General features: G+C 36.1%; 1 protein-coding gene across 18 annotated transcripts in view; it reads left to right on the forward strand.

The window, feature by feature from the left end:
• The window catches only part of Npas3 (neuronal PAS domain protein 3), an 815093-nt gene that overhangs the window by 95083 nt on the left and 695033 nt on the right, over nucleotides 1-24977 (forward strand). For 8 of the 18 annotated variants that reach the window (XM_063246619.1, XM_063246573.1, XM_063246577.1 and 5 more), the window contains exons 1-2: nucleotides 1-6897; nucleotides 9854-9943. The exon at nucleotides 1-6897 is cut by the window's left edge. The exons of 5 other annotated variants lie outside the window; for them this stretch is intronic. In XM_063246619.1, the coding sequence (XP_063102689.1) occupies nucleotides 6710-6897; nucleotides 9854-9943 (278 nt within the window). In that variant the 5' untranslated portion in view covers nucleotides 1-6709. The remainder of the gene's footprint in view (nucleotides 6898-9853; nucleotides 9944-24977) is intronic. 5 more of the 18 variants (XM_063246583.1, XM_063246612.1, XM_063246603.1 and 2 more) reach the window with 1 other exon arrangement.

The raw sequence follows: 24977 nt of genomic DNA on the forward strand, positions 1-24977 counted from the left end.
TAACGTTAGTTTTAATAACAAGATGATCAACATTACATAGTCACTGCTGCTAATTTAGTGTGATTTATCAAAGATCATTCTTTTTACTCTTTTTGTTATAGGCCCTTGCTTTGTAGTGGAGGTTGGTCTTGAACTCACTATGTAGCCCAAGCTGTCTTGATGATGTGACAGGGCTCCTGCCTCAGTCTCCTGATCAAATGGATTGAGTTCACAATATATCTATTTGGTAGTTCTAGGAATCCAATTGAACATCATGTACATGCTAGGCAAGTACTCTACCACAAAGCTATACTCATGGCTTAGCCCATGTGTATTTTTATTTCTGAGACTGGCCAGAGAAACTTAGCATTTTGTAACCCTTCTTAGCCTCTTTAATCTGAAAGCCTAAGTTGTGATTTGTTGTTTAGTATTCCTGTATGTTAATATTTTCAGAGCATTTACATTTCTCATTTTTGATCACTCTCAAAAATTGATCTAATACATCTAGTAAGTGACCCAAAGTCTAGACATTATTTATCTCTTTACTATGTTAGTATACATGCATTTTTATTAGTGGTCAGAAATATATTGTTATATTGCATTATGTTGACATCTTGTATAGATGAAGTGAGACAGTCTATTTCAGAATTTCGTTTTTTTAACTTGAGAAAGTTGTTAATCTTAATTCACTTGGGCAAGACAGTTACAGAGAAAAGTTTCTTGATGAGCTCTTGATTTGAGGTAAGGCTTAATAAAGAACCTCTATTTAGATCTTAAGACTATGTAGAAAATGGAATATTGCTTTGGGAATGTACATTTATTTCCAGAGCTTTTAGGCTATACAAAAGAAAAACTGAGCTGAGCTGGGATGAATGTTCCTAAGCTATAGACATCGTTTGAATTAATCCTTCAAGGAATGGTGATTTTAGACATTGAGAATCTGAGCTATAAAGATACAATCATAGAACCATTCTCTGTACATACTTACTGTCTTGTTAGCTTTTGAACAAGTTTTAGAATCAAATTCTAAAATGTGAAGACTTTCTTTAACTAGAATTCATAGCATAATAGAAAACTGACAACAAAATGGTAGAGCAAATTTTATAGCAGAAGAATAATATGCTGTCCTTTTTGATTCTGGGCCACTTAAATTCATAAACTAGGTAAGTCCTAAAAAGTACATGCAAATCATCTGGGAAAGTAAAAGTCAAGGCAGTGTGGGAGAGAAAATGTCATGTGTAAAGACAAGCAGGCATGTAGAGTGTGGGGAATGACTAGCAAGGAGTAGGTGAGAAAGAATGATGTTGGGTGTAGTTGTAGGAATAGGCATGTGCAGCTCAAGATGAGTCTTGTGTGCCGAGTGTGGTTCTGGGGAGAGTCTGCGTGGTAATGATTTGTGTGAGCTTTCCATTACTGTAACAAATACTTTGATAATTAATTTATAAGGAGAAAAGGTTTATTTTGGCTCCACTTGGGAGGTTTGTTGGCCCCTTTTTGGGGGGGTTTGTAGAGGAGGACATGGCACAGTATTCCAGAGAGCAAGTGGTAGAACAAGCTGCTCCCCTCACACTGGAATGTCCACGGACTTCCACCCTCTTCTGTAGTAGAATTCCAGAGGCTGAATCTCTTTAAAAGTTTTTACTATCTCCCAAGAGTACCAGAGTCTGGGGACCAATCCTTTAACACATGGCCCTTTTGGCCCATGTTATATATATTCAAACTGTGGAATGATCTAATTAGATCCACAATGAAATGCCTTATTTTGTTCATGGCGTGACTGATGGAGTGAAGGAAGATAAGTTTAAAGCCAATAATGTGTAGTGATCTGGATAAGACAACTTATTTGAAGTATGCATAAGACATTGGTTAAAGAGAAGTGGACTTACAAACATAAGTAGAAGTCAAATTCAAAGAGGCTTGGTAAGTTCTTGCTAGTGGAGGATGAGGGAAAGAAAGAATCAAAGGCTAGTTCTAGGTGTGCTACCTGAGAGAGACTGTGGAGCTAGGAAAGTAGCTTAGAAGTAGACTGCTTGCCTAGCTGGCACAAGGTCCTTGGATTCAATACTAAATATGCATGCATGCATACATACATACATACACACTGCCATTAATCCTCCTGAAAATACTGCTCCTGGCTTTGACCATACAACACCTAACCCATTGTTCTTGCCACTTTCTGAAGCAGTTAGGGAAGTATTTTTTCATGTCTTTTGTTGTGATGTTGTGCCTGCCTCGATGTTGTGAACCAATTCAAAATGCTTATATTTTATGGTCAGTTTGACTTTGGGAAAGAGCCATAAGTTGCATGGTGCCAGGCCCAGTAAATAAGGTGGATTAAGACATACTGTAATGTTTTTAAGAGCCTGATTTTCCATTGGGTAACAATCAGCAGTAGCATTGACTCTATCTTTGATCACACTTCACCAAGACACTCACAAAGGAAGGCTTCCAGAACCGATTGAGAAAATGGCAAAAATGATGGAATAAGTGTGTTCAGAGGAAGGGGAAGTATTTTGAGAGATTAATGGCAGTGCATCTTTTTCTGTAATAGATTTTTGAAACCTTAAACATGCACCATATATTTTGATACCTATCTATTCCTCTTACCTGTCCATCCAATCTGTGCATCTCTAATAAATGTGCCATTCATCCCATAAAACCCAAATCCCCATTGTGCATACTGTTGTCCTTTCTCATTCAGGACAGAATAGTTTTTTGAAGAAATTTCATGGTCACCAGAGATCTTAATATCATGGAGTAAAAATTTGAGTGAGTCTTAACTTATGAATTTGGAGCTGTTTAATGATTTGCATCTATTTCTGATGAGCCTTGGACATGTGATTGGACAAGGAGAAAGCATAAAAAAATTCTTAAGAATAAAAACAGAATAGTAGCAGATGATTAAGACAGCCTTCCTACATGAATACTGAGATTTCTTGATCACTGAAAAGTTCTGTGTTGAATACTTCCTAGTAGTGTTATTAAATGTAGAGGATGTTGCCTAGAAACACTTATAGTTTCTGAATCTATGCCCAGCACTGTACTCCTGGTCATGGTGCAGTCTGTCATGTGCCTTGACCTTTCTGAGTTTAATTTCTTCAGTGAAAGTGCAGTTTCCTCCTAGGTGTTTCTTCTGCTCTGAAAGCTGTCCGTCTGGAATTGTATAGGATACAATTGTATAGGATACTGTATTGTATAGGATATTCATTGTGTAGAATACTCTGTATTAATGAAAAAAGATTTATGAAATTGGAATAATTTAGAGATGATTATTTGCATTGCAGATAGATTTTCTTTATAATAGAATTTATTTGTGAGGAGTCCTTTTAGAGAGTTTGATGTTGTTTGGAAAAAAAAACACTGTAAACTTGGGGTTAAAAGATCTTATCTGAAAATGAGGCTGTATACATCTATTAATTGTATGACTTAATTGCTTTAAATCATAGTGTCTTCATTTTAAAATTAACATATTAATACAATGCCTGGCCCGTTGTTCTAGTCATTCTGAAGGTTGTCAGGAATTATATAAATGAAAGTTATTCTTGCTCAAAGAGTAGTCATCATAACGTGATACACGTTCACATAATTCTCTTAGTGTTGGCCCTGATTCCAGGAAGTGCTCCTAGTTTCATAAGCACTATAGAGATCCATGTACAATGGTGCACATGATAATGATAGTAGATATTTTACACTGAAAAGTGTTCTCACATTCTCCGCAGGTCTCTGAATTCAGGCTGTGCCTTTCCAATCAGTGTTAGTGCAATTAGGATCGTACCTTGACCATAGGAAGACTCCTATCAGTTTGCATTTCCCTGCTGATCTCTACCCACCTGTGTTAGCTTTGTGCTGCTGTGAACAAAATTCCTGAGAATAACTTCAGTCCTTGGTTAGCTAGTTCCATTGCTTTTAGGCCTGTGGCAAGGTAGAGACCTTGCGATAGAAACGCATGGCAACTGATAACTGCTCACCTCATGGCAACCAGGAGGGAGAGAGAAGAGTGGTGCATAATATATAGTCTCCAAGGTATTGTCCACAGGACCCACTCCATTACCTTCCAATAATGCTATAAAATTATAATCCCATCAATGGATTAATCCACTGATGATTTAGAGCCATCCTGATCCAATCACCTTCTAAAAGCCCCATCTTTGAACACGAGTCTTTTGGGGGAATGCACTTTAGCTCCAAAGAAGACTGTGCCTCCAGCCATGTAAAACTCACATTTTATTATCTTTGGTTTGCTTGTCTAGTTCTAGGTATGTACTGACATAATTTTGTCAGTCATTATGCTTCAGCAGTACTTGCAAGAGTCCAAAATGAATGAGGAAAAAGAGGTCACAGTGTTAAATAGCATACTTTGCTGAGTACACTGATCTCAGAATGAGGCCAAGAATTCACAGTGTGTGATAGGTTTTTGAAAATCTGTCCCAGCACTTACTGGATGAAAGTTTTAAGTACTGAGTGCTCCTGCTTTTGTTTTCCAAGAGGTAACAGTGCTGCAGGAATAAAGATGATGTGTATTTACACATTTAAGAAGGGAGCCTTTTGATGAAGGGACTGAAGCTCCTTTCAGGCCCTAATGCTTTTCTAAGACCTACAAATGTAGAGTGAGTTTGGAGGTCATCTTTCTGTGATAAAGATATATAATGTATGGATCCAGTTAGCATATGGTTCTGTGGGCTTCATAGATATGTGTCGGCAGCATTTAGCCAGTATCCATGAGTATCCCTGTGCAATGACTAATATAGATAACTTAGTAAATGTTAGTTGAATGAGTGAATTAATAGAGAATGGTTATGACTCTGTTTCAGATACTGTGATAAATGTTACACATTATCTCTAATATGCTCTCAGTACCATTTATTATCATCATTATAGATTCAGAGAATCAGTGTTCTTTTTTCAGTATCACATTGTTAGTATCTGGCAGAGTTCAAATTTTCATAGCTTTCCTGAATTTGGTTTCCAGTCATGAGCTCCTGAATACTACTTAGACATGTACCCCCCCCCCCCCATGGACAAATGCAAGGACTCTCAAAGAGACTGAGGAGTACAAAGAGAGGCCCATCTAATTACCTCCCTTGTGTCTGATTCACTGGAGTATAATTGGACTAGATGTTCAAATACTTTCTCAGTTATCCTATTAGGTTTTTGTTTATTTTGCCTTTAAGTTTATTATCGTGTAAGGCTTGTTAGCTTTCCAGAGTTAATAGGAACTGCAGGGATACTTTGATTAGTGCTAAGAAAGTTCTCTAGGTATGTTATAAGCTACAGGGGAAAGTCTAATTGGAGACACAGACTCTTAAGTTTTGTTAAAAGTCACCTCTTAGTAAAGAACCCACTCTTCTTTGTTTAGCACTTGAGTCTTCTCTGTGCCCCAGAACCTGACCAAGGGTGTTCCAGGAGGCTCAAAACATTAGCAGTGACAGGAAACTCCCCATAACTGAACAGGGCTTATTTAGTCCTTGAGTAGATTTGGCTGTTTGGATTTTTTAAAAGCTTCTTATGTCTTCAGCGTCTTCAACCGAATTTCTTTTTGTAGGCTCATTACAGGTAGGAATGTTCTCCAGGGTGATGTTTCAAATATCTGAAACCTGATGATCTTCCCTACATTTTGTCTCTGGAGGATCTAGTTCCCTCAATAGCTCATCATCTGTGCTGGGTGCTGGTCTTACACTGTACAGTCATCCTTTAATAAATATTACATTAATTGAATTACTATGCCAGATGATAAATTATCATGAAACAAAAGTCTATCAAGAACATAGCAAACAAATAATAAAAAGAATATAGCCTATCTGCAAGAATTAAAGTATTAGAGGGAAGATTTTAAATGATCACAGTGGAAGACTTGTTTTGAATGGAAATTTGTCATTTTCACCCTGTAGTTTTTAAAAATACTTGATCTTTCAGTGAGTTTGCTAACCTGGGCATTTATAAGGACAATTAGTATTATTGAACAGTAATTGTGTGAGTTTTCGGCTAAACAGTTTACACAGTTCTCTCTTTCAATTCTGCTAAGCATGCTGTTTTATAGGTATCCCCATTTTTATGTGAGGAAACGGAACTTAAAAGAGATTAACTAATTTGCCTAGTACCACCTTAAACTGAGTTGCTGGGACCTGCCAAACTCAAAGTTGATTGCAGAATTTGAACTCTTAACTGCATTGCCACCTGGTGTAGCATGTTAGTATACTCATTTGTTTTGCTTTTAAAAAAAAATCTACCTTTTTGTTTTGAAAACACCACAACCCATGTTTTATTGCTTAGATATCTCTGAATGACCATATCAGAACTTTATGGGCCAGGAAATTTTGTTTGGCATCATCAATGCAGCTGTCATGCCCATGAGAGCAGGAGACAGGAAAACACTGGTCACTGTCATTCTTGGAGCCCTTGACCTTGGCTCTGAGGAACCAAAGAGAACAAATTCCTTGGTGGCAAGACTTCTCAAACTCAGAGTTGATAAGTAAATATTCTCAAAATAGGCAAAAAACAATTTAAGGGAACAAGTAAAGAATTAAATTTCAACTGGAATTCAGCACAAAACTTGAAAATAGAAGTAGCTTGTGAATAAAGTTCTTGAATGAAGGTTTTATGTCATAGCCATAACGTCTGCAGTTCAGATACCTGTATTAGAAAATGCAGTCTCCAGGAGTGGCTAAGAATCACTGTTATCCTCAGAAATACCTTACCAAGATGGTTTATTAAATTTTAAACATTTTAAAATATGAACTTAAAATTAATGCAATCTTTAGGTTGTTGGTTTATCTCTAGTAGGTTTTTTTTTAAATTTTTTTTATCTGTTATGCATTTAATTACAATCACCAAAACCACTCTGACCAATCAGGTTCTGAGCTGTGTGCCTTATAATGGGATCTCTGGGGAATATGACAGAAACTGCCCGAGTGCAAAGAGGTAAGTGTTAATATGAAATGAAATAGGCTGAGCTATGAGCGATGCTCATAATAGCATCTTAAGAAAACAAGTGAAGAAAAATCCCTGCAAACTCCAGAGGATGACCAACATTTATGTGCAGTAACTACAAAAATAAAATTCTTTAAGCACCTGCTAAACATGATGTGCTTGGTTCATCCTTTAGTACCAAGTGGAACTTATTTTAGATGAAGCCTTTAATCACTCCCTCCTTTTCTGATATTACTGCAGCAAGGGAGTCAGTTCTGGCCATGTTTGTCCCAGGAAGTAATCCACTTTGTTAGGGCAATGGCAATACCTGGGCATAAAAGGGCGAGTCCGTGCCATTTTCTTACTTCAGACTTTCTATCTCTAATTTTGGATTTTCTTGCTTTTGTGACTTTTAAGGCCACCATTTATATGACTTAAACACTTTTTAGAGGTTTTAATATCTTACTTATCACTGAAAACCAGGGTCCAGTTAGTTAAAGTTTCAGTTGAACGTGAAATGTGACTTCCTAAGCTTGTCATGCATCAAACTGTTATGGCTGGCAATTGTTTAAAAAAATTCATTTTGTTATGAACTAGCCTGTTTTCAACTGGGCTGTTCAGAGATGGATTGCTTTCTGGAGTTTTTGACAGGTGTAATTGTTAAGGCGTCATCTGTTCTTGTTTGCACAAAATACATTTTAGCCAACTGTAGGACTTGCCCGCTAATCTTTCTCACATCATTCCATTCTTTGCTTGCCACTAGACAAATCCCCTGTTATTTGACCAGATGGTGGAAAATCCATTCTCATGATAAGTTGCTTCTAGTTTGCATTTAGATTACCTGCAAAAATGGAACAATTTACTACTCTGCCTCTAACCATCTCTTTCCTCCTTTTCCCTTAGTTTGACTTCTTGTAACTAATTATTTAAATTCTGCCCTGTGAGTTAAAATTAGTCATAGCTTACACGTTTCACATGTATGTAAATGCACTTAAGTCCTACCTCAAGCTGTATGATGAGTCCATCTAGACAGAAGTGACATGAAGGGAAAAGGATGTGGATTGTTTGATAGGCAGAAACTGCAGTTCATAATAGTTTCACAATTGAAAGGGATTTTTGAACTTTTTACTGGCAGTATTTAACCTTTAAAAACAGAATCAGGCAAAGAAAATGAACTCAGTAGCTTTTGTTTGGTAACATATTGTACCAAAAAGGGTGAAATGCTAAGTATTCAGTAAACGATAGTTTGGGGGTTGAATTTCTGTAGACACTTTTATGTTATTTTTTACATCTGCCAGTTTTATTTATGATATACATGATATAAATGAAAATTAAATTATAATTATAAAATTTTTAAAAAGGGGTGTTTTCACACCATTGATTATTACCTAAAATTGATCATATGCAAATATTTTTAATACTCTAATTGAAAGCAAAATGTAAGAAAATGACACTGAACAGAAATACACCATATTTCAACGTGATTTTAGGCCAAATTAATTATTTTGAAAATTGTAATTTATATCATTTGTTGTCCTTTGGGGTAGCATGTACTCAAAAATACTCAGAATTAGTTTTAATGAGCTTAATAGATAAAATGAATTTGTTGGATAGAACCTATTATTGTATTGCATAATTTAAATTTGTTCTTTAGTTCAATCTTTCTATGTCTTGCTTTCCTATATGAGTTTTACAATGAAAAATCACATGAGTTAAAATAAACATTTGAAATTCCAGTGATAGATAATGAGTGTGTTTAGGTTAGAATTTGAATACAGTAAACTTACGGCTTAAAATCATTTTAAATCAGATAAATGTTGTTGGCCAACTAAATTCAGTGAGATTTGGGGCCAGACTCAGAGAATGTGTTTAAATAAAATCTTAGGAAAGCTAAGATTTTGAATGTAGAACTTAAAATTTTTAAAAGTATTAGTTAGCATTTAGATATACTGGGCTTTATGAAATATTAAGCAAGCACATTTGATGAAATTAGAAACAAGTTTGAAAAGATACACTGATTTTCTATAGAATAACATGCATCTATCTTGTTTTTATTAATAATTAAGAGGATATTTATATATATGTATGAAGATTAGATATTATATTACCTTTTCTAATAGAGTGACTTTCAACAAAATGCTTGGAACTCTTACAGATACAGTATATTAATTAAATTACATGATTTTTCTCTAAAATACAACATGATAGGTCCTTATAATATTTTTTTCTCTGGATGAAGAGATTTTCAATAGAAGGAAATAGAAAATGCTTCAGCATTTTTGTGTCCATATAATGCATGGAGTCTCCAATGAATTTATATACTTAGGTATCACAGATGAAAATTGTGTAAGCTTTCCTCCCCCTTTTGTCTTAACTGCCAAGAAACCTGGAGCCACTGTAATCAGCTCATCTCAGGTGCCTGTTAACATCTAACCTGTGTTCCCCATGGTCTTGCCTATGTTTTCATCCTTAATTGGGTTTAGTTCTGAAAGCTGTATCACATTCCCTTAGAAGTTAGTAGCATACAAACTCTATATAATTTGAGTAAAGCTGAAAAATATATTAACTTGACTAAGGTTTTTTAGTTAATTTGCAGTTGCCTACCCTTGTAATGCATGATTGAATTAATGACAATTCTATAACAAAAACACTAATGACATTGTTTTTAACATTTCCTTTAGAATATAATCATGGGGATTGTAGAGTGAGTTAAGCTTTGGACCTATGTCTTTCTTTTCTTCCACTTTTATGACTGAGATTTAAAAACTGTTCTAACGAAGAACTGAAAAACTAGTTTTCTAAAAGTGGAAGTTAATGTTCTAAAATGTATGTACACATTGCAAATGTATGTAGAACTCAAAAGTGTAAAAAGCAAAATATATTAAATTTCAACATACGTTTTATCCTGCATTCCAGTTGACTGTAGAGAATCTCTAGTCATGTCTATCTGTTTTTGATGCCTCTACAGAATAACTGCCCAGCATCCTCTGCCCAACCAATCAGAATGTAGGAAAATCTACAGATATGACGGAATCTACTGTGAATCTACCTACCAGAAGTATGTTGAAATCTTTGTGAGTCTTCCTTCTGGCTCGTGCATCAGTGCTTGTGGTTGCCAGCTATTCAAAAATATCCTTGTATTGAAACCTTATTTTTATCTAATTTAGTGGGGGAATAAAACCAAACCAAATCAAATGAAAACCACCAAAAAGAAAAAAAAAATTGTTTCTAAAATCAAGACCAAAAGAAATGTTTATTCTTTTGAAATTGTGGTCTAAAAGAGTTTTTAAAATGACTGTATTATGGCTCTTAGGTAAGCTTCTTTATATTGCAATAAACAAGTACTTATATGCAAGAAAACCTCGGCAAAATACATTGCACAGGTGCTTCGCATCTTAGGGATTTGAAAGGTGTGTTATGTATAAATTAGCTGTCACTTTTTTTCAATCCTGTAATGGAATGATGAGTTGTAATTTGCATAATCCTTTAAGAAGTCAAATTATACTGTCATGTAGCAGACTTAACATGCTAGCTAAGATTTCAGAGCTTTGCAACTAATTACTATGTACCTTACAGGACAGTTAAATTGAAGTTGAGTCCTCTGTCTTTGCTGCCATTTGCTTTGTCCCTTACTTAACAGAATCTGCACTTTTGGTAACGAGGTGTTGTTACTATCACTGAAGTAAACACAGTTCTGGGAAGGAAATGGCATTTTAATATTTTGGAGCTTGACTTCTATTGCTTGTGCTGTGAGGAAAGTTTTTTTTTTTTTTCTTTCTAAACATTAGGCCAATTGGAATCTTCCAGAAAAGTTATGGAATATTGTTTGAAGCAACAATTAACATTTAAATTCCCTTATAGAAAATATAAAGTAATGTAGACATAATTCCACTGCATTCTTTGTGGTTATACTTTGAAAATATACTTTGGTGTATTTTTGTCTTTATACTCTTAGTTTTTCAGTAGACTGTTGATTTTGAAAAAGAAAGTGCCTATTTTTCCCCTTAAAAATTCTTTTTGAATACAAGCTGGCGAGTGAGCCCTATTTTGATTATTCCTCCATGGTGCGGGGTGAGGGAAGTAGAACAATTTCTTCCGTGGTTTCTGCTTTTAAAATGATTTGAGAAGTGCTGATGGCTGTGAAAGGCCCTTCTGAAATGGCCACAGGATGAACCCTGCATGAAGTTGGTCCAGTTTTCTGCCTGGCATGGCTTAGTTTATCGTTATATCATTGCATCTTGCCTGTGTATTCATCTCTGGGTTGTATGTGTTGATATTTCATTGCCTAGAATATGTCTTTTCATCAGAACTGGTGTAATTATAATACAAAATGGTTTTGGGTTTTTAAAAAAAAATTATTTGCAAGTCATAGAGTGTGCTAGTGGTGGTCAGTGTTTCTGTAATTTGTTGTGATTCACGGACACTTGGAATGAGCCTTTTGTTGTATAGGAAGAGGGTCCTCTAAGGACTGGTATTAACGCAGCAGTTGATTGTTGACTGTTCAGATAATTGGTGATCAGCAGACAAGTGTTGGTCATTGTAACTAAACCATTTTCATAGGTGGGTGAAATGACTGCTTAATGGCTGAGTTTGATCAGCTTTCGAGTAAAGAGCTTGAATGTGGCTACTAATGTAGGAGTTTGGTTCCTTGTAAGCCTTTTCTAACAGAAATAATCTCAAGGGTTTGCTTTTTAAAAAGAATTGGTGTTATTTGTAGTCAAGGTAGACACAGTAGGCAGCACAGCTGTGACTGCCAGGGAAAGTCACTAGGGGGATATTCATAACAAGGAAATATTGGCAAATAAATGAGGAAGAAGGGAAAGAAATCCCCAACATGTTAAATTGGAGCACTGTCACTGAGATGATTAATGGTGTTGTGTATTTTTAGTGAAGATGCTTAATCTGAATTGTCCTGAAACTATAGTATACATTTCATAGCACCTATAAAAAAGCATGTGGTATACAAGCACACTGAATAGAAAAAGTCGTAGACTCAGGTTTTATTTTCCCAATGAAGTCTCTGACTTTTATTTATTAGAAAACTGCTATTAATGTATACTGTATACAGAGTTTGTTTATTCCATATCATATGTTTAATATTAATAAGTTTGATATGGCTTTTCTCTGTAAAATATTGAAGATGTTTTATAAAAATGATGTTTCTTTTCAACACTGTAGAGGATGAATATTATTAACAATAGAGAAGTAAGCACCACACAGATAATCTAGGCAAAAGGGGATTTCAGAGCATTATTGGATGAAGGACTAAACTTTCATCAGTGATGGAGTAGGGTGTGTTTTACAAATTATGCTTTGTCTTTTCCTGACAAAGCGTAGGAGAGGCTGCCTTGGAAGGTCCTGTATCTTTCAGCCATGAATATCTCAGTTCCATGGCATGAATCATCACCTGCATGGAAGGATTGTATATAAACTTATAGAGTTTATATACATCTTTGGAGAAGTTACTTAACCTCCTTGAACCAATCTTTACTGCTAGACATGGGAACAGATTCAGACAAATGACATAGAATCCTACCTTCAGTGAGTTTACAATCTATTACTACACAGGTTTTCAAATTCTGAGTCACTATACAAGTTGATTGATATAAGTTCAATTTATTGGATCAAGATCTGAATTTAAAAATTAGAATATTTTAATGTCTTGTGTGTAGTAAGAGTTGTTTTATTTTGTAAGGCTTGTTTTAGTTTTATCTGCTTATGTGTGTGGACATACAGCTGTACACATGTGAACACTGGTTGTGTTATGAGATCATGAAGTGTTTTCTATTGACTCATATCCAAAAATAAGAATGAGAACCATAATAAAATATTGAGTAGGTAAGTATATAAAGATATTTTACAGTTATGCCATTATGCCTTTAGGAGATGGTAGATTATAAAGGTAGAAATAGTTCTGTGGAAAGGCTTTAGCTATGAAGAGGCTACATTATCAGGTTTCTCATATTCGGTAATCTGTTGAAGTCAACTTGGGCAGTTTTGTGAAAGGCAATTGTTTGCACCTATGTCTCTGATTGGTGATATTGTGTTAGTAACTTGAAGTCAGAAAAAAGTATTTGCATGATGGAAATTGGAAAACGCTGCAAATCAAAGACCTCTACCACTAAAACTAGTTGAAATTTAATAGTATATTGTCGCTCATATTCCTTCCAACTATCATTCTGTGATTTTATAATCACCGTGAATTGTTACATTAGAAACATTATATGTTGCATTTAAATTTTATTGGGAGTTATTAGAATGATTAGACAGTTGTTTCCATAATAAAAATTTAAAGTAGATAGGAATAAAAACCTGTGATTAGTTATTTCAAAAGATCTGCAATTTATTACTTAAGGGCAGCAGTTACTCTAAATTCTTATATTCAATGCTTATTAAATTTCTAATTTAAACTTAAGTTGCAATTAACGGTATTAGATTTTTGGCAAATGATAGGAAAAAAGTCTTAAAAATGACTAGCGTTGTAAATATTTTACAAATCTCATTGTTTTCAGCTAGAAAGCTATTTTGCTAAGCTCTAAAACTTTCAGGTTCAAGTCCCCTCCCTTTTTAAACTACCCTTGTGTTGGGGGATGGGGTAGACTGGGGTTTGAACCTAAAGTCGTTGCACTGAGCTGTATTCCCAGGCTTCTTTTCTTTTCTTTTCTTTCTTTCTTTCTTTCTTTTTTTTTTTTTTTTGAGACAAGATTTTGTTATGTTTTCTATGCTGTGCTCAAACTTGTGATCCTCCTTCCTCAACCTTCTAGTTAACTCTTTTTATAGTTTATAATAATGTGTCTGTATTTAGTGAACTAATCTTTGAATTAGTAGATTTGATTGGGGGTGCTAATATTCTTTCAAATTTAAAACAGTCATCATCAATCTTGTTTGTTTCTGTTTTCAAATGTAAAAGAAAAATGTAGAGAATCTGATAAAAGGGGGAAAAAAAACCTCTGTTTATTTTAACTATGACTTGGAATTTTAGTTTTAAGCCAAGAAAGTACTTGAGTCAGGCGAGGAATTTACATGGACTGGAGAGATAATTGTAATAATGCTTTCATAGAGTATTACTGGTGTTTCTTTACATACTTGACAGTGCGGAAAATAGGTGGGGATCAACTGAGTTTCAGAGTTTAAGTTGCAATTCAGTGCCACTGAGTCAAGTACAGAGCAGACACTACATTGGTATTTGAGTAAGAATGGCTACCCTTAAAGCTGTACCCAAGAACAGTTAATTTTACCAGTGTTTAGTACAGTCACCCATCAGTGAGTAGGAGAAAATAGGAGTGAATCACTGTTACCTGAGTATATCGTGCCATTATATAGACTGCATTATGCACTTAAAACAAAAACAGTCAAGACTGAGAAGTCCCAGTTGAGAAGATGCTTCAGATTGACTTGCACAGTTGTCACCTACAGCAAAAGAGGTCCATTAGCAAAGTTGTGTCTTTTTTTAACTGTCTTCTGTCCCCAATCCCAGTCTTTTTTTGTGTGACATTCATTTCACCTGGACACCTAGCTAGTGCTTCCAATCTGAGCCTCATACCCACTGGGCATTATTGTCTGAACCCCTCATTGCAGATCAGGTGTTGTCAACTGATAATGCTGTTCTTACCAGGACCATTTGCATTTTAATAAGCAACTCCAAGTGAACAAATTCAAGGGGGAAAATAAGGAGTCTTCTTCAATATAGTCATTTCAGACACCAGGGCAGGGCTTGGAGAAATGAATATGGAACTGGAGGGAATCCAGTTTCTTTCTTTCTCCAAAATAACCCAGATGTGAGTGTTCTACTCGATGTAGCATTAAGCCTTGTCATAGCTAAGAAGGTTGGGTATGGGAATGGGAATATTCTGATTTACATAGAGAAGATCTATAGAAGGGGATAGTGAGTGAAGGAACTTAGCATTGCACGTCAGCTGTGCTGTGCCAGGCTGAAGGGTTTTCACATGTTATCCCAATTAAGAAGGATAAGAAAGGTGCTTGTCAGGAGGGCTCCTGAGGCGGGACATGGTCGCCTGTGCTGAAGGGGAGGCAAGGCACCAGCAGCAGCAAATTCATTCACTGGTTATGAATGATTGATTTTTAGTCTGATTAATTGATTTCTATTATGCTCCCCATATTATACTAATTTATGGAAGTTGTGTTTGTATTAGTAAATAACTGGGAAAAACTTCAACTTCATGAAGAGCTGTAATATAGTCCTTATGGTAAGCAGACATTGTAGCAAGAACTGCTTAAGCTTTTCAATATCAGATGAATTCTAATTCACATCATTCCTTTCAGAAGTTGGCATGGTTCTAGTGGTTTCTCTCACGTAATCTGAGTACCACACCAATGACTTTGCCTGTGAATTACTTGATATGGCATATGTTGGTAATATGACTAGCATTAAAGTATATTTTTTGAGATATTACAGACTAGCTTAAAATTAATTTATTCATTTAACAAATACATTGTAATATCACTCATGAGTCAGGTACTGTCTTGGTTTCTTTTCTTTTGTTGCTGGGACAAAACCATCCCACCCAGAAAGGTTTATTTAGCTCACTGTTTGTGGTTTCAGCCCATAATCAGCTGGCTCCGAGGCAGGGTGGCATGGCACTGGGGCAACACTTTTAAGACTGCAGCCAGAGCAAAAAGGAGGAAAGCAAGCTTCTTTTGCTCCCTTATATTGTATGTAGACTACTCCCTCACGCCCAGGGCAGCTGTGGTACTCTCAAAACTTATTTGCCCTCTTTGCACACGATGACAATATTTACAAAGTAAGAACCTTGGCTCCCTGCTGAGTCTTTCAAATCTCATTTTGACAGTGTATCAACCATAACATACTGCTCTTTGCAAACTGTATACTGACTCATTCATTTAAAGGTGAGGTAGAAATCTGCTCTTCATAAGCCTAAAAGACTAAGCTATCAACAAGTTATTGTGCTTTTGCATAAAAGAGAGATAAGTGTCAACCATAGAAGGGTAACACAAAGGGTAATTTTTAATAGGTCAGGTCACAAGTCTTGGTGAATGGAGAAAACACCGAATCTTTGGAAGAAATGCTTAAGGCAGTGATTTGGTCTAAAACACAAGTAATCCGGTGTAACAGGTTGCAAGTGGCACAAATGAGGAGGTGAAACTGGAGAGGAAGGCATTGAACAAAGGCATCATACCCCACCTGTGTGAGTTGTCTGTGTGACACAGTATGTGTCTTATCAAATTATTCTGGAGGTAGGTTTCTTGCACTTAATTTGAGTTCCACGTCAATGAATTCACCTATAAATTACTTGATATGGCATATATTGGTAATATGAATAGTATTAAATATTATTTAGGCTTATTCCAGACTAGCTTTAAATTAATTTATTCATTTAACAAATGACATGCTGCCCTGGGAGTGGCCCACAGCTTATCTTCTTATTGTTTAAAAACTCATTTAGTGTCCTTTGCAGGGAAAAAATGTGAAATGTGAATTCATTAGTTTGAATTATTTTAAACTTATAAATATGTTGACAAACTTTCCCAATAGGAACTTACTTGTGATCTGCCTGCTTTCACTTGTTTGGGGAGTCTATATTTGCCTTTCTCTTCACAGACCACTTGTAATTCAAGATACACAAATGCTAGAGAGTGAAAACGGATAGGCACAGGCAGTGTGATTTAGAGTGAACGAATATTAATTGGCTTCACTGGATTGTATATTTTCATTACGAGAGAAGTGACTACCTAGATTTTAGAAAATACTTGACTAGTGACTCACCTGCTGTATGTATGTGCACTCAAGAAACTTAAGAACAGAAAGTAAAGGTCAAGGTGAGAGGAACAGAGCTACAATGAACCTTTTGTAGACAAACTGTTGAACTGCAGGGCTCAAAATCTCTAACAGGTGGTTTCAGAGAAACAGAGGCAGAGATACCAGTGTGCCTGTGCTCGACTTTTAAAAATAATATGACAAATGTAGAGTAGTACATAAACTATAGTTTTAATTGGTTTTCTTCACCTTAAGAGGAGCTTATTTTGTGTGCTGACTTTATAAATGTGCCTTTAGTGAAACTTTGGACTTAGTTTATGCACCAGAATGCGGGAATTAAGGTTTATTCTTTGATTATAGCCAATCTGGTTTAAGACGCACAAATCTCATGCAATAGTATTTAACCATTACTAGAGATGGTTAAACTTCTTAAAAATGGATCTGATTTGATTGTAGCCCCACATTTATCTAGTGGATATGAGATAGTGGCAAGGTTACTTAAATCTTTATCTTTTTCTCATTTCTAAAATGTGGGTAAAGGGGCTGAGGATTTAGCTCAGCGGCATAAGAGCCTGCCTTATAAGCAGGCAGTCATGAGTTCGATCCCTGGTACCGATAAAAAGGAAAAAGACAATAAACAAACAAACAAATAAATAAATAAATAAATAAAATGGGGGCAAAAGTTACTCTTTAAGCTTATTTTGAGGGTCAGTGTAATGATGAAGATGATAGAAATTACTAAAATTATTGATCTTTACCACATAGTGATGTTGAGCAGTGGGCTAAGAGCTTAACATTCATTAAAAAAAATCCTTACAATGCACTGAAGCATTAGTCATGATTATTACCAGCATTTTATAGCTTGAATAACAGAGGCTTACAGAGCTGGAAAAACTCAGTCCAAGTGAAAGAAGTTAGGATGCAATGGATTTGAGTAACATCACCGAACTCTGGGCCCCTGACCAAATGAAGCCTCTGTTTCCATTCTGTAGATAAAATTTTATTGGAACACAACCACACCCATTCATTTATGTATTGTCTGTGACTCATTTCCTGTAACAAGGGCCTGCCTGATTTGTGGTGACAGACCTTATGGCCCCAAAGGACCCAAACATTTACAGTTTGGCTGTTGACAAAAGAGTTTGCTGGCTCCTATGCGGTACCTCAGGCTGTCTGACTTCAGATCCCGAGGTTTAAAGCATAAGGCCCTAGGTTCAATCCCTAGGACTATACAGGAAAAGAAAAGAAACAAAAGTAAAAGAAAAGAAAGTGAAAGACCCCTCAAAAACAAAAACAAACAAACAAAACTTATTATGGTACTTACCATATTCACTAAAAGAATAATATTTCATTAGTCATTTAAAATCCAGTTGTTCACCTTAATTCTGCAAAACAAAATAACAGGCTTTCAACCTCCAGCAAGGGTAAGCCATTCTGATTATAGAGATGTTGCTAAAAGTTCCAAAGGGAACATATTCTGAATTATATTTTTTGTTATGTATTACTCTCTGTCATGTAATATACATGAGAGAAGTCCCATTTTCATAGGAATTAAAGTTTAGTATTCCATTTAAAGGGATAGTTGTGAATTTTAGTGAACATTCAGGATATTTAAAAAATAATTTCATTTTTTAAGAAATTTAAGAAAATATATTTATTATTAGAAATGTATATAACATTGTAGAAAATCTGCTTATAATAAAATTTGTATTGTTAAAAATATTATAAGCATTGTGTTTACAACAGGAAAAAGCATGCACCAGGATTTATTTCTTTTAATGAAAAGATGAATGTTTAACATACCTCCCCTAATTATCTTATTAACAACAAACGGATAAAATTATGGCTTTAACTTTACCCTACTTAGAACTTTTATTTCCATGTGTTTCTGGGGATGCAGGGAATTTCCTGTGCTCCATTCAGTAAATGGCCTTGGATTTGTTTTCCTTGGAGCTCACACAGTAGGTGATGGTGGGCATGCTACTTGTGCTGAGGGAATGTTCTTGAAACGTTTCTAGGCCCAAAGTCATGTCTCTGGGTTAGTGAATAGGTGGTTCCTATATTAGCTATTTTATGACATTTCATGATTTTCTCTTAGAAGCTCTTTTTAAAATAGAAATATAATAATACATTTTAATTTCAAAACATTTAGAAAATTCAGGTAATCATAAATAAAAGAACACCAATATCATTTTTATTTGTGATTCCGTAGTTTGCCATTGTTAGTAATTTGGTTTCTATCTTTGCATCCTTGTATATAATTTTATCTATTTATATGCCCATCACTTTTTGTAGATGTATATTCATTCATATGTACATGGAAATGTCTTGTAAATCCGTCCATAAATAACTCAGCTGGGAAATTTCTAGAGCCATTTTTTTTTTTTTTTTGATAAGTGGAAGGTGTGTACCTCACTTTCACATAGAAAGAGGGTTCTTCACAGATTTTTTTTTTTTTTTTGGTATGACATGTTTTTTCCTAGTTTATTTTTTGGGTGGGATTTACCTTTTTACTTGAATATAAATTTCGCTAGCAAGAAACTGATGTATTCACTGGAGATATGATTTTCAACAGAAAAGTCCATCCTTACAACCTCAAATAGAATAATAAAATCATTTACATATACAGACAGTTTTGGGAGTCATGGATGAAACTAGTACTGAGAAGGGTGTGGAGAGTTAGAGAAACACATGGCTGTTTAAGATCACAGTATGTTCGTATAAGAGAAGGAATTGTTATTGTTAAGTGCTGAGAGTTTTCTGCCCGCTTTAAAAAACTCATTCTTACACACCACATCGGTGCATCATTCCTCAAGGTTGCTTAAAAAAGAATTCTTTTTACTGCATTCAGCATTAAGATGTCTAGATGTAATCCCCCAAATAGAGAGACGGCTGGATCCTTTGAGGATTTTAGTCCAGTGACTTGCAAGTTAAGAAAACATTCTGGGGCGATTTTTCCAATGGCAAACTTGAGTCCTTTCTCAGTTGCTTATCACTTTGCGAATTCTTTGAAATTGGGTACTAGAGGTTTATGTTACTAAATAGGTTGGTGCCTCATCTTATTTAAAACCTAATTTTCCTTCCCTTCCCTTGACCCTGCTGCTGTAAAGGATCCTTGGGCCTCACTCTTTGCCTGTTCTCCTGTGTTACTAAGGAGGAGAGACTGATTTCTCTTATGAGCTAGTCTCAGTACTTGTATTTCAACCAACATAAGCTTTCATAACAGCACCACTGCCTTGACTATTGCCTGTTGGGTCCTTACAACGAATCACAGCTATCTGCATACTTGGCCTTGAAATCAGGAAAGCCACAACATTTTTAATGATTGCTCTTTTTGGTTCCTCTCTCAAGTCCATTAACAAAGCTGTTTTAAAGATGAAATCAAATTAGGTTGGCACAAGCCTCTTATCTCATGTACTTTAAGTATCATCTATATCTCCTAGAGAGAAATGCATTTTCTGGTGATTATAGGGTGATCTTTGCTCGCTTTGTGGGGGAAGCAGCATGCTCCTCCAAGGACTACCTTACTCTTTGATGGCTTGCAAGAGGAAAATAGGAAATGGCGTGTCTGATTTTCATACCTTGGCAAAATTCAACCATGTTTCCAAATCTTGAATTATGTTCAGTTTAAATGGTGGGATTCATGTCACAACATTTTTATAAGAGGTTTGGATATGCATCTGGTGGCAATTGCAGGGGAGAATAAGGTTGTTTCTGAGCTCCTGTAAAATTCATGATCAATAAATTTATCTGAGAGCAGGATTGTTTCCCCTATTTTGTGAATGCTACTTGACCAGAGCTAGTAGCAATTTATACAAGGCTTGTAGGAATAAAGAATGCTGAATTTTAGAAAAAAAATTAACATGGTACTTTTGAAATATCTCAAGGAGGAGAAGACTGAAAGACTAAAATCCGAACCAGCACATTTTTAGTAGGGTCTATTTTAGAAGGGTCTTGTGGCACATTTGATTCAGTTGTACCAATGATAGCTTAATTGGGTTTGTTCAAAAGAGATTTGCAGAACACAAATCTTTTCTGTGTTCACAGCGTCTTCCAAAGGCAAGGTTCTGTGTTACATGTAAGGGAAATGCTCGTTGCTATCCAAGGCCATTCAGTGTAAGGCCAAGTTCATCCTTCTGGGAATAGTGGAAGCTTTTAACTTTTGGCCATGAGTTTATGTTGCAGTTTCACCATTTCTGTGCCTGTGTAGCTTGATTTTCCATCTGTAGTAACATAGATGAGGCTGAAATCTGAAAAAAAGAAACTAATATGTTCCAAATATATTGTCCTATAATTCTCAGGTATTACTGTAATTGACCCAGGAACTCTTATTTGAAATGGATAATGTAATTCTTATTTTGTGTTTGAGAAAATGTCAGCTCAGAAAAGTTAGGTGAGTTGCTCAGGTCATGAAGCTAGCAAGGTATAATCCTATAGCTGTATATAAGAAGCCAAATCAGGTCTTTCTGGCCTAGTTATTCACCACCTTTAGGTTGAATGACAGTTCAGCTAACAGTTTTGGAACTAGATGGTACTTTACCTCGTAGTCATCCATCTTTTTATGCGTGCTTTACTGGAACCTACTTTCACAAAAAAGTAACTTCCCAATGAAGAGGAGTGAGATTTGCCATACTGAATATTAGTCATTTGAAGAGTGTGTGGCCAGAGCCCTTTGAGTGTAAAGCTGAATAAACTCCAGCAGGCAGTGAGATCTCCCCTGTGGAAACTCAATGTGTCTTCACACTGCAGTTATCACACAGAGCTGGATGAATCTCAACTTTTTGTCTTACTTCTAACTCTTGCCAAACTCCAGTTTTTATATTTTCAAGCTACACGCATTCCTACATGTGTTCCACTTTATTTCAACTTCCACATGTAACAACCAACAAATTGGCAAGCATACACATGGAAATTCCCAATTACTCCTCAGAGCAACCTAGTGAACTGCTTTGTCTGCATTCTACATGGAAAAAACCAAACGCTGGAATCATAGCTCTGGTGTGATGTTGGCTGATCTGCAAGTCAAGACCTTTCTTGTATTCCACATAGAGTTTCTCCAGGACAGTAAACCATTCCTCTAAAACAAAACCTAGTATCTTCCCCAGAAAGTTCCTGTCTTTCTTTCTGCTTGTTTTATCTTTTTTTTTGGTGACAGTTCTGGGAGAACCTGGACCTCATGGGTGCTGAGCCAGCACTGTAAACTAAGCAATATCCCCAGCTCTTATTTTTATTTTTATAGTCATTCAGATACACTCTTGAGAGTACCTTTGATTCTCTTTCTCTCATCTCAGTATCCCATTTATGGTGTGATTTCTTCTAAAATTACTTCCTTTCTTTTTGCATTTCCCCAATTTAAGTGATTATTTCATGTCTTCATTGTTCCAGTCTCCTAATTAATGTTAGTTTCTTTCTTGGTCATTTTTCTTCAGATAAATACTTGAGTCCTACATGTACAAAGCTCCATGGTAAGGAATGCACATTTTTTTAATGGGATATCTTATAGTGACAGTATTAGAACACTGATTCCAACCTGTTTCCTTGTACAAAGTCATTGACTGCTCATACTTACTGCATGGTGTCTATAATATTAACTAAATGTTTATAGCTCCTTAGTTTCGTTCCAGTCTCCCTTTCAAACTCTCTTTCTCCCCGACAGTCTGTAGCAAATGTGCTTTGCTTCTTTCCATGAAATCCATTCCCAGTTTAACACAGACCTGTCACTTTGGGTTGCTCCTCTGTGAAGACTCTCTGAACTAGTTTTTATCTAGTGTGGTTTATTTTCTGTTAATACATTAATTGGGTACTTTCTATGACAAGGAACTATTGTCTGGGAGATGTCAGTGAAGAAAGACCAAAATCTAGGTCCTTAAAGTTAGACAGCATTGAAAACAGGCAGTAAACAACAAACATTAAAATGAAGAAAAACAGTATGGTGGGGCATGCTTGTAATCCCAGCCCTCTGGGAAGGCAGGAAGGTTGCAAGTTAGAACCCAGTCCAGGGAATTGAACAACTTAGTGAGGTCCTTTCTCAAAATAAAAATGTTTCAAAGAGCTGAGAATATAGTAAAGAACCTGGCTTCAATGTCATGTAATGAAGGGGGAAAAACAAAAGGAGGAAATGTACTCTGTTAGGAGGAAATGTAGCTGATGCTAGGAAACAATATAGATGTTAGGACAGAAGCAGTGAAGGTGGGTCTATTATGGTTTCTTACAGGTGAGGTGCCATTTAAACAATGACATTTGAGCAAAGGATGAGGAAGTAAGGGAATGAGGCATTCAGATAACCACAGGAAAGTACTCTAGGTACAATGAACAAATGCCACAAAGGCTATGAAGAGTTCTCCTACTCAGCACCAAGGCTGTCAGTGGGAGAGGACAGTGGCAGGAAACAGGCCAAGCACAAGACAGGAATCCAGAACAAGAACTTCTGGGAGGACAGATGAGGTGCCGAGCTTTTCCTCTACTGAAATGAGGCCTTTTAGATTCTGAGGTGAGAGCAGTGGGGCCTCACTGATCCTTAGGCTCAGTGTGGCTCCAGGGGCATGTGGGCAGAAGCAGGAAGTACAGCTTGGAGACTTGTGCTGGAGTCCAGGTGGCTTGTATCAAAGGGGCAGAAATGTAAGTTGTGAAAAGAATTTGGATTTCCATATATATGAAGGAAGAGGCAATGGGATTTCCTAATAGATTGGATGGGAGGGGGCTTATAAAAGATAGTGAAGTCAATATTGAAGCTATGATTAAATGTTAACATTTCATTTATTTTATACCATATACGTGGCGGCACTCTATAATAAATGTGCAAATAAATGTCTTTCAGGAGCTTATAAACTTAGAGATGAAGCACAACACAGATTTCTAAAGGTTAAATGGCAGGAGGGTGTGTGTGTGTGTGTATCTTGGTTACTTTTCTCTGGTTGCTGGGACAAAATACCTGACACCCAAAATGAAGGAAGGAAAGGTTTATTTAGCTCAGTGTGGAGATTTCAGTCCATAATCAGTTGGCTCCAAAGCAGGGTGGAATGGCACAGGGGCAACACTTGAAAGCAGCGGAAATCAGCAAAGCAGCAAGAGCAAAAGTAGGGGCAGAAAAAGTCTCTTTTCTTCCCTTATGTGATATGCCGGCCACCCCGTTACCCAGGGCAGATGTAACCCCCAAAATCTCTGTGCCCTCCTCTTGTCCAGGATGAGGGTATTTACAAAGTAAGAACCTGGGCTTCTTGCTGAGTCCCTTAGTTATACTTCTAAACTCCTTAAGTTGACAGAGTATATCAACCATAAATATTAGTGTTATCTCCATAAGGTTGTGAATTCCTTAAAGATCTTACGTACTCCACAAGCAATTGAAAAGGTGCTTTCTGAAAGCCGATGATAGTCTTATGATTCAGTAGTGTTGAAATAATTAGAGCACTTTAGATAGTGGACAAATGGTCAAACTTTATTGGAAGACTGAATGTATTCCAACCCTACATCTGTTGCTTATTTGCTTTGCCGGGAGACCTTGAGCAAGTTCTTTAGCTCTTCGTTTTGCATTTTCTTACCTGTGAAATGATGGTGGTATCTCGTAGAATGTACCATGGGATTAAAGTATCTAACAAATCTAAACTGTTTAGAATAAATGCCTGATACATAGTAAATACTCAAGTAGGGTTTTTGAAACCTAAAAAAGTGTTCAAGAAAAATTACTTAAAAGAAATTTTCACTTTCAGAACAACTCTCTCCCACCTGTGCCTCCACTATTCAGGTCCAAACCCTGTCTAGGTACATGGTTAGTATGTACCTAGTATGTACCATGGTTGTGTATGATCAGGTCCCATGGTAAGCATTGCTTTCTTGTTGGTGGTTAAAAAAGTCAAAGAGAACTGCATTTGGATCAATCTGATTACCTCTTTGACGGTGACTATAGAGGCTAGTCAGCAATCTTTCTGACTCAATTTGATTGACAGACTGACAACATTTGAATATTTTAACACATAAAAAGATCAGTGTTTTATTATTTTTTAGCTTAAAATGTTGAATGTGTATGAAAATGAGAAAAATCATTTTCAGAATAGATATGACTTCTAGTATATAAAAGCAAGGAGATCACATCAAGGAGAGAATATTATTTTTTTTTGCCCCAATACAGGAAATTACTATTTTCTCTCCATGTTTATATTTTGATACCTAATATCACCCTTCTTCAGCTTCCATTTTTCCTTTGTGTGCTTGTAGTTTCTATTATCCCTTTTACTATCTGAGACTTACTTGGCCTTGCAATCCAGGAAGGATCAGCGCATTGCTGGTGTGGAACTCACGCACACCTCTTTAGTGTCGGACAGGGTTAGAAGAGCAGCTTAATTCTGCTTTCATCAATTCT

This window comes from Cavia porcellus, unplaced genomic scaffold (assembly GCF_034190915.1).
Source record: "Cavia porcellus strain 051 isolate PalLab524CR breed Dunkin Hartley unplaced genomic scaffold, mCavPor4.1 scaffold_1, whole genome shotgun sequence".
In the NCBI taxonomy this organism is placed as follows: domain Eukaryota; kingdom Metazoa; phylum Chordata; class Mammalia; order Rodentia; family Caviidae; genus Cavia; species Cavia porcellus.